The sequence below is a fragment of the Nyctereutes procyonoides genome, unplaced genomic scaffold, assembly GCF_905146905.1.
Source record: "Nyctereutes procyonoides isolate TBG_1078 unplaced genomic scaffold, NYPRO_anot_genome, whole genome shotgun sequence".
Taxonomy (NCBI): Eukaryota; Metazoa; Chordata; class Mammalia; order Carnivora; family Canidae; genus Nyctereutes; species Nyctereutes procyonoides.
This window is the reverse complement of record NW_026575160.1, coordinates 10,657,539-10,668,586: the sequence shown is the minus strand read 5'-3', so window position 1 is coordinate 10,668,586 and position 11,048 is coordinate 10,657,539. Positions and strand designations below refer to the sequence as shown.

General features: G+C 37.9%; 1 protein-coding gene across 2 annotated transcripts in view; it reads right to left on the bottom strand.

The window, feature by feature from the left end:
* Positions 1–517: 517 nt before the first annotated feature.
* NUP42 (nucleoporin 42) overlaps positions 518–11,048 on the bottom strand; it is a 31,321-nt gene continuing 20,790 nt past the window's right edge. For both annotated transcript variants that reach the window (XM_055314690.1, XM_055314689.1), the window contains one exon: positions 518–8,068. In XM_055314690.1, the coding sequence (XP_055170665.1) occupies positions 7,491–8,068 (578 nt within the window). In that variant the 3' untranslated portion in view covers positions 518–7,490. The remainder of the gene's footprint in view (positions 8,069–11,048) is intronic.

Sequence of the window (11,048 nt, the reverse complement as noted above, 5' to 3'; positions counted from 1 at the left end):
GTTTACATTATAAATGACAAGGAAACGACGAGACTTTCAGCTGGTTGATGACATGTTGAAAACAAGAGCTTCAGAGTAACTGGTTAACATGTAGAATCTAGATTATCTTCCTTGTCTGGTATAAGTAGAAAGACAAACTAGTGTATCAAATATAATTTTCATTTTGCTCCACAAATATTTGACTGTGTACCCTAAACATTTTATCAGGATGGCAGCAAAAATTACATTGTCTACATCCACAGTTTTCCTTTCTGTGCTTCAATATTTGAAGACAAGTTTCACCAAGGTGGCATATTTAATCAAAAAGACTTGGATACAATTTGACAAACCAGTTGATTCATAGTGATTACTTCACAAATCTAAAAGCTACTTGATAACTTACAATTTAGGGTGGAAAAGAAGGCATTCCTTTTTTTTTTTTCTAAATAAAATCTTTTTTAAAAAATTAAATCTTTATACATGTATAACTTATTTCAAGTATGTGGAGAAGTATAGAAAATAACAATGAATAACTATGTACTCATTATCCACTTTATTAAATATTACCAGTTATATTAAGTTTAGGTTAAATGTCACAAAGATAAAGCACCCTTATGTGTCTCCAAAATCTCATGCCTTTTATTTCCACCCTAATCAAACTCTATTCTGAATTTGGTTCTTATAATTCTCATGCTGTTATTCCTTTACTATGTTTATATATTCACAAATAATATGTAATACTATTTTGCATTTTGTACTTTAAATGGTATACAATACATATTTTGTACCTGTGCTTTTTTGGTTGTTTATACATGTAATTCAAATTGTACAGATATATCCTATTTTATCAAGTATCTGTTACCCTGTGAAGGAACTGGTGGTTTTCAATGGTTTCCTACTACAAACAATACTGTGTATAGATTTGCACACGTTTTCCCACATACAGTTGCTTCTCATATATTCAGGACCATACAATCAATCATCTGGCAGATCTTGTTAACTGGCAGACTCTGGTTCAATAGATTTGGGATGGGGCCTGAGATTCTGCATTTGTATTAAGTTCACAGGTGCTGCAGGTCCCAGGACCACACTTTGAGGAGCAATGGTCTTATAGAGGAGTGGAAGTACTAGGTTGTAAGATGTGTGCATCAACATTACTAGATATTGCCAAGTTGCTCTCTCACATGCTTGTACCAACACACACCTGTATCAACAACAGCTCATAGAGTCTATACAGTATTATATCTTCTTCAACACCTCTTATCATCAGGCATTAATTTCTGCCAATTTGATGGGCATGAAGTGGTATCTTGTATTAATTTGTCTTTCATGAGTATTTTTGAAGTTGGACCACTTACGTTTCTTTTTATGTAATAATTCTCAACATAAACTAATATGTGGATCAAAGAAAGTATCTTCCTCCATCTGTTTCATACTTTATTGACATTTTTAAAAAGATTATTTATTCATGAGAGACACAGAGAGAGGCAGAAACATAGGCAGGGGGAGAAGCAGGCTCTTCGGAGGGAGCCCCATGTGGGCCTCGATCCTATACCCCAGGATCATGCCCTGAGCCGAAGGCAGATGCTTAACTGTTGAGCTACCCACGCATCCTTGATTCATACTTTAAAGCATCCTTCTTAAAAGATCCCCTCACATTTTTAAAACCTTCAATTTTTCTTTTTTTTAAAGTACTGGAAGGAAAAGTGGAAAGGAAAAACTGAAAGATGAAAGAAGGGGGCTGGAAAGGAGTAAGGAGAAATGCCTACCATCACTCCAACTGGAAGATCTTTTTCTTACACTATTCCTTGGTTGAGGGTAAGAGAAACAGAATTGGAAGCTTATGGAGGGAGTAAGGGGTAAGAAGTTTGTACTTTCTGAGTACTTCATTTATCTTGAATTTTAGGGGAATGAATTTAACTGCAGCAACTAATCCTGCTAAAATTAAGCCTTTGCCATATAAAAATGCTAAGCTCCATCCTACAAATTACAAGTCTATAAGAAAAATAAGAGATAACATGTATTGCCAAGGTAATACAGGTATATTGTAGAAAAAAGCAAAAGGAAAAAAAAATCCCATAATCTAATCTAATATAGCATGGTAGTTTAAAAACATCCACTTGTAAGTCCTGTGTTTGAATTCCAATTTAATCATTTGCTAGTTGAGTGACCTTGGATAGGTCATTTTCTTACTTAGAAAATGAGGATCATGATAATTGTACCCAGATCATAGGGTTATGAAGGTTAAATTAGCTAACAGATGTAAAGTACTTAAGATATTGTCTGAGACATTATAAAGTGTCATAAAAACTAGAGCTATTGATGATGAAATAGGAAGTCCTCCACCCTCCTTCACCTATGGAGATAGATTTAACAGCAACGAATGGACCAACTGTCTAAAAAATCTAGAACCCAGTGAAGAGATCCTATACTCCAGGTGAGTGCAAAGCCAACCACATTAAAGCCTGGTAGGAAAGTTCATGGCACCAGAGTCTGCAGTACCAGAAGTAGATACTAGGTGGAGCTCCAGTACCATGGCGTACTAGAGCACCAGTGAGGCCACAGTAGCGCAGGCAAATATTGGTGGGGAGTACTGAGTAGAAATAAGCAAACCTCTTCAATTAGGTTAGCCCAAAAAGGACACACCCCCAGAAAAGGCTTGAGGAATCTCCAAAATCTCTAGCAGCGCTGAACTGAGACTGTCATTACTGTACAAAACCAGACTGTAATGTTGGGGAGGAATGGCTGATTTTTCAAATGCCAAAATCCCAACAATAGATAACAAAACATACAAAGAAACAAGGAAATGTGGCTCATTTAAAGGAAAAATTAAATTTCCTGAAACTTACCCTAAATAAATGGAGACTTATGAGTTGCCAAAGAATTTGAAATAGCCATCATAAATGCTCAATGAATTCAAAGGGAGCACAGACAGACAACTAAATAAAATCAGGAAAATAATGCATAAACAAATTGAGAATATCAATGATACAACAGAATTATGAAGAAGAACCCAACAGAAATTCAGAAATTTCTGAACCCAACAGAAAACAATAATAACTGCACTGAAAAATTCACTATTCAACATCACACTTGACAAGGCAGAAGAAAGGATCAGTGAACTCAAAGATAGGACTTCCAAAATCACTTAGGCAGAGGAGCAAAGTGGAAAAAGACTGAAGAAGGGCAGCCCCGGTGGCGCAGCGGTTTAGCGCCGCCTGCAGCCCAGGGCGTGATCCTGGAGACCCTGGATCGAGTCCCATGTCAGGCTCTCTGTATGATGCCTGCTTCTCCCTCTGCCTGTGTCTCTGCCTCTGTCTCTCTCTCTCTCTCTGTCTCTATGAATAAATAAATAAAATCTTTAAAAAAAAAAAAGACTGAAGAAGAAAGAAGAGAACCTAAGTGTCTTATGGATCACCATAAAGCAGAACAACACATAAGTTATGGAAACCTCAGAAGAACAAAGAAAGGAGTACAAAGCCTAATTGAAGAATACTTAATGGCCACAAATCCCCTAAATTTGAGACTAGAAGTGGACATACAAATTCATGAAATTAAAAAACTCCAAGACAAACCTAAAGAGAACTACACCAGGGCACATCATAATCAAACTGTCAAAAATCACAGAGAATCTTGAAAGCTACCGTAAAATATCTTAGACTGGGTGGCTTAAACAGATATTTATTTCTCACAGTTCTGGTGGAGACTGAAAGTCCAAGATCAGGGTGCCACCATGGTCAGGTGCTGGTAAGAACCCTCTTCCTGGCTTGAGATAGTTGCCTTCTTGCTGAAAAGTCTCAGTGGCCTTTTCTTGGTGCATATTCATGAAGATAGAGACTTCTCTCTCTCTCTTTTTGTTATATGAACATTAATCTCAACGTGAGGTTCTCACCCTCAAGACTTAATCTAAACTTAATTATTCCTCAAAGGCCCCACCTCCAAATACCATCACATTATGAATTAGGGCTTCAATATATGAGTTTTGGAACTTGAGGGGAGACATTAACATTCAGTTCATAACACCAACTCTTGATTTTGTTGGAATTTTTTCTATTGTTTTTCTATTGTCTACTCTAATCCTTATTATTTCTTTCCTTCTAAATTTGGATTTAGTTTGTCTTTTGAAAACATTGACAAAATTGACAATGCCCTAGTTAGACTAAGAAAAAGAGGTAGAAGACTCACATAATTAAAACTAGAATTGAAACAATGCATATTACAAAAATTAAGAGGATAATTCTATAATAACAAATTGGATAACCTAGAAGAATTGGATAAATTCTCAGAAATATGCAACCTATCAAGACTGAATCATAAAAAAATAAAAAATCTGAAGAAATTTATAACTGGTAAGGAGATTGAAGCAGTAGTCAAACACCTCCCAACCAAGACCAGATGACTTACTTAAGGATTCTACTAAGCAATTAAAGAAATTAACACCAATCCTCCTTACAATCTTCCAAAGAATTGAAGAGGGAACACTTCCAAACTTATTCTATGAATCCAGTATTATTTGACACCAAAACTAGATAAAGATCAAGAAAATAAAACTATAGGGAACCCTGGGTGGCGCAGTGGTTTGGGGCCTGCCTTTGGCCCAGGGCGCGATCCTGGAGACCCGGGATCGAGTCCCACGTTGGGCTCCCGGTACATGGAGCCTGCTTCTCCCTCTGCCTGTGTCTCTGCCTCTCTCTCTCTCTGTGTGACTATCATAAATTAAAAAAAAAAAAAAATTAAAAAAAATTAAAAAAAAAAGAAAAGAAAACTATAGAAAAGTATTCCTGAAGAGTAACAACGTAAAAATCCTCAACAAGATACTAGTAAACTCAAGTAAACCGCACACTACAAGGATTATACACCATGATCAAATGGGATTTAAGTTTGGAATGGAAGAATAGTTCAACAATAAACAAATCAATATAACACACCACATTAACAAATGTAGGACAAAAATCCATATGATTATCTCGGTTGATGCAGAAAAAGCATTTGGTAACATATAACACTCTGGTATGCACACATATTGCTGGTTTCTATTTGTAAACTTTTTTTTTTAGATTTTTAAAATTTATTTCATTCATGAGAGACACAGAGAGGCAGAGACATAGACAGAAGGAGAAGCAAACTCCCTGTAGGGAGCCCAATGTGGGACTCTATTCTGGAACTTGGTATCATGCCCTGAGCTGAAAGGCAGACACTCAACCACTGAGCCACCCATGTGTCTCATACTTTGTGAACTTGCTTTAGTTTCTCACACTTTTAAATAGCCCACACTTATTTGTGCTTTTTGACAACTACACTATTTGACCACCTTGATCTAAGTTCACCACATTGTGTGGGTGTTAGCACACAAGCACATAAAAATAGACTTGGCAATTACAACAAAACTCCCAAACTGCGTATTACTAGCCTAAATGCAGCTAGATAGGCTCCTATTTCCCAAACTTGCTTTATAGAATCTCATGAAACACTTGGTAAAAAACACATCCCCAGGCCTAGCCTAGTGGATTCTAAATAGGGAATTCAACAAATACCTCATGCGATGCTTATAATCAGGCAAATTTAGTCCTGATTCCTACAACTATGTCCTTAATCTACATCTTTGGAGCCTCCAGGACTACTGGGAAGTTCAATTGGGACTCATAGGGGACTGGTAAGCCTGGTAGCAAAGGGTTCACTCCATCGGGTAGGAAAATCCTGGGAGTCAACTCTAAGTTGGAATAAACATTGGAAAGCCTTTAGAGCTTGAGACCAAAGCAGGAACTTAATATCTTTTTACTCTTTTCTACACCAAGGATGGTTTCAAACACACATCCCTTGGGTACAGATTCTAACCCAAATTTTGGGTTTCCAGAAGTGTCCTACAGTTCTTTGAAACTGTATGACAGGGAGTCATACAGTTCTTTGAAAGAATATAGAATCTGGATCCTCTGAGGACCGAATTCTTTGTATAAATACGAAAATCATTTGGGGTACATATATTTTATTAGGTAAGGTTCTATTTTCACATAAAAAATTCAGCTCTATACCAGATCTGTATCATGTAACTATTCTGTAGTGTGAGCTATGTCATTATGGAGGCTTGAGAGAGAACAGAACTCTGACACATATGCCTCAACTCATGACAAGTCTTTGGCTTCTTGGATCAATTATATTTAAGATATACAAGATATTACTCTTTCAATCTGAGAGCATAGGGAGATCAAAACATATCTGAGATTTTTTTTTTTTATTCATAGATTTGCAGACAGAGAGAGGCAGAGACACAGGCAGAGGGAGAAGCAGGCTCCATGCAGAGAGCCCGACGTGGGACTCGATCCAGGGTCTCCAGATCACGCTCCGGGCTGCAGGCGGCGCTAAACCGCTGCGCCACCGGGGCTGCCCCATATCTGAGATTCTAAAAGAAACTCACCAGAGCTGGTGAATCCTGACCCCACCACATACACTATTTATTCACAAGAGACCACAATTCCATTCCTCTTACAATCTACTAACTTGATGGGATAGAATGAAGTATAAATAGAATTATACAAAAATTAGGCCCAGATAAAAATCCATCTAAAATTGGAAGAGGGCCCCCTGGGTGGCTCAGTCAGTTTAAGTGTCTGCCTTCGGCTTAGGTCATGATCCCAGGGTCCTGGGATTGAGCCCTAAGTCGGGCTCCTTGCTCAGTGGGGAGTCTGTTTCTCCCTTTCTATCTCTGACCCCTACTTGTGCTCTCTCTCAAATAAATAAATCTTAAAAAAATTGTTGAACAAAACTCAAATGGTGGCCCATCAGAGTCAAAATTGAAGGGAAACAAAATTGTGAGGGGAAAATGCCTTGTAGGTCTGAAAAATAAGAAGTTTTTACCCTTTAAAAACTGTTATCTCTCTAAGAGAGTTTTCTTTAACGTGAAGGACAGTCATGCTACTGATTTGTTAAGCTAAATACTTAAGCATTTCTCCCCTTAATGGCTTTAGAAATGATTTTTTTTTTTGTTAAAGATTTTTATTTATTTATTTCCTGAAAGAGAGAACACAAACAGGGGGAGCAGCAGGCAGATGGAGAGGGAAAAGCAGGCTCTCTGCTGAGTAAGAAGCTCAATGTAGGTCCTGGGATCATGATCTGAGCCTAAGGCAGATGATCAACTGACTGAGCCACCCAAACAACCCAAAATGATCTCCTTAAAAAAAAAAAAAAAAAATTTAGAGGCAAAACCTTTAAAAGGTAAGACAGTAAAGTGAGATAGAATGAAAATAGCACTTTATTCAGTGCACAATGACAGTTTTTTTCAGTTCCATTCATAATTAAAGTAAAAAAAAAAACTTGCTGAGTATTTCATATACTTGACTTAGAAAAAAAATATTGAATTTCAAATCCCCTAAAGTTATTATTCAAAGTTTATATCCCTTGTAAGTATATGTACGTATACATATATACGTATATATTTGAACCACTCAAAGCAATTTTATACAAACCACTCAAGACAATTTTAAGAGCTGTTCTTTTCTGTATTTAGAGTCGTCCTTTCAAATATTTAGAAGTTCCATAGGCGGTGGCTTTAAAGGAATTTTTCCCAGAGTAAATTTCTTGGATTGAAATTGATCTAGTTCTTCTGTTGTTAGTTGATCCTTCGGTGTGAATAATACATTATCTGTTATGGTGCTGCCATTTGAGGTTGGGAGAGAGGTGGATATGCTACTATTTCCAAAGGTGTCGTTGGATGACTTGGAAAAAGCAGTGTGAGAATGTGAGCCTAGATTACCAAAATTAGTCACAGAACTGCCACTTCCAAAGGCTGGGGCCCCTGGAGCTCCAACAGAGCCTGCTGCCATGGAAGTTGGAAATCCTGAAAATCCAGGTGACCCAAAACCAGATGCTGCAGGACTTTTAAAAGAAAACGAAGCAGCAGATGTGACTGAAGATTTCCCAAATCCAAATGTTGGAACAGAAGTAGTGATGGCAGAACTGGCAGAGGATGCAGCTCCAAATGCTGGAGTATTCCCAAATAAAGAAGGACTTCCAGAAGAGGCAGAGGAAAACCCAGAGCTTGGCTTAAAACTAAAATTCTGGGCACTAGTACTGCTGCTGTTATTTCCTGGAAAACCTACAAAAAAAAAAAAAAAAAAAAAAAAAAAGGAAAAGGAAAAAAATAAGCTACAATAGTCAGAAAATGTAGCCATATTAACCACCCCTCGGTTTTTTATTTCTGCCATGTTTAAATGTGAGAAGCTTACTGAATGGAAGGAAAAGTGAAAATAAGAAGCTAGGACAAACCTACTAAACTTGTTGTTCTTTCTGCCTACTGATATCATTTGATTATCCTCACTGGATGGAGATAGCTTTCAGAAACCTCTGGGATTAGGAGGTGGACTTTCACTTTCTGCCTCAATCCCAAATAAATCAGCTACGTCAATTATCAAAGAAGTTGACTCTTTCCTTAGTTATATTCTTTTAAGCAAATGTAGAGTAGTCACTTCATCTCAGTTTCCTCCTGTATGCACAAATAGAGTGATTCTCGAGGCCCTTCTAGCTTTCAACTAAGATGAATCTGATGAAATCCTACTCTAATAACTGACATCTTTAGTTTTTGGCTAAAATACTTCCTGAGTTGCCACTTTTATTTTCATACTTTTTATGACAGTACAAACTCCTCAGTCCTAATTTGCCTTTTTATTGGTCTCTGACAACCACTATTTACCCCTGTATCCTAACTTAAACAATTTTTCTTTTAAACTAAAAGGAAAAAAAAGTGACATAGTATTGTCACTTGAGACAAAACTATGCTGTTATACACAGTGAAAAGGAGGTCCTCAGTGGTGCTGCTACATAGTAGCTATGTAGCTACTATGTAGTCTTATAAACTTTTGAAAAACCATTTTCAAAATATACTTTGAAAGCCTGAGCCATGGGGTCTTTCAAAAATCATGCCGTCTGACCTCTATTTCACAGATGACTGATGAGCCAAATTCTTTGAAGCTACATTATGGAAGGTAGTAGAATCTGCAAGGATGAATTTAAAATGCCACTTAAGGAGAGGGAGGAAGATGGCAGAGGAGTAGGAGACCTAGTTTTGTCTGGTCTCAGGAATTCAGCGAGATAGCTATCAAATCATTCTGAACACCTGTAAACTCAACTGGAGAAAAGAACTGTTGCAATTCTACAAATAAAAAAGCGACCACTTTCTGCAAGGTAGGAGGTGTGGAGAAGTAAATCCAAGGCACTATATTGGAAGATAAACTGCAGGAGGAGGGAGCTTCTGTAAACCAGCCACCAGAAAGCCAGCTTTATCAATTTTGCAATATAGCTGGAGATCGCAAAATCGAAGCTTTTAGAAGTTCGCCATGGTGAAGGATGTCCCCGTCTGAAAGGCACTCAGGTGGCGAAGTGGGACAGAATCCTAAGTTGGGGTAGTGTGGTCAGGATCCCCAGGGTCACAGGAAGATACAGGCACAGGGGTGCCTGAGTGGGGTAGAGTTCCCAAGCACTGGAGTAGGGAAGCTGGCTGCAAACAGCGAGCTCAGGAGTGGGCTTTCTGCTCAGTGTTGCCATAAACTATGAACCAACCATGGCATGTTCAAGTGACTGCTCTTGCATCAAGAGCCTAGCAAGGGGCAGACCTGTAGTGAGACTTTCCTTCCTCCTCACAGGGAGGAGCAGTGGGTATGTGCACTGCAGGAGTCAACAGGGTTTGGAGACTCAAAACAGTTGTGTGCCTGAGCAAAAAATGCTCAGTCACAGGCTGGGTGAGCACAGAGTGTGACAGAGACCAGGGAGATGGGAGTGACTGATTGCTTTTCCCTGAGGGTATACTGAGGAGTAGGGCCCTGAGCTTTCGGGTCAAGGTTAGAGATTGGGAGGCTGTCATTTTCATTCTCATCTTCTAAAGCAGTGTGGAAAGACTTCACGGAACAAAAGCCCCATAGAACAATCTGGAGCAGATTACGTAGGCTGGCCCCCAGGCAAGGGCTGTGCAGTTCTGCCCAGGGCAAAGACATCTGAGAATCAATGCAACAGGCCCCTAATCCAGAATTTCATCAAGAATGTCTGGCTAAAACCAAGTTTACGGATCACACAGAACTGAGAAACTCCAGCTCTAGGGGAAAACAGTATATAGAATTCATGGTATTTTCTCATGATTTTTCAGTCTAATTTTTTTCTTTTTCCTTTTCCAATTTCTTATTCCATCAACTCTTAAGTCTTTTTTAATTTTCATTTTTACAGTTACAACCTCTTCTTTCATTGTATTTAATTTAATTTTTTTACATATATGTTTTTCTTTCTTTACAATTTTGGGATCTAGTTTTCTAACAAAGTGACTAAAATACACTCGATGTATTACTCTATTCTGTTCAGTTGTTTGATTATATATTTTCTCTTTTTTAAATTTTCTTTTCGGTTTCAGGTCTCTTCTGATTTGTGTATATTTCTCTGGGGTCGTTGTTGCTATTTTAGCATTTTGTTCTCTTGTTCATCTATTCTATGGACAGAATGACAAGACAGAAAAACCTCAAAAAAGAGACAAGAGGCAGTACTGACTGCCAGGAACTTAATCGGTATGGATATAATAAGTACGACATCAGAACTAGAGTTCAGAATAATGATTATAAAGATACTAGCTGGGCTTGAAAAAGGCACAGATGACACTAGAGAATCCCTTTCTGGAGAAATAAAAGAACTAAAATTTTACCCAGTTGAAATCAAAAGGCTATTAATGAGATGTGTTTAAAAAATGGAGACTCTAATTGCTATGATAAATGAGGCAGAGGAGAGAATTATTGATATTGAAGACAAAGTGATGGAGAATAAAGAAGCTGAGAAAAAGAGACAACTACTGTATCATGAGGGGAGAATATGAGGGATAAGTGATATTATAAAGCAAAACAGTATTAAAATAATTGGGATCCCAGAAGAAGAAAGAAGAGAGGGAAGGTCAGAAGGTAAACTGGAGCAAATTATAGCTGAGAACTTCCCTAATCTGCAGGAAGGAAACAGGCATTCAAATTCAGGAGGCACAGAGAACCCTCCCTTAAAAATTAATAAAAATGGGTCAATTACCTTGAAATTTAATAGTGAAACCTGCAAAT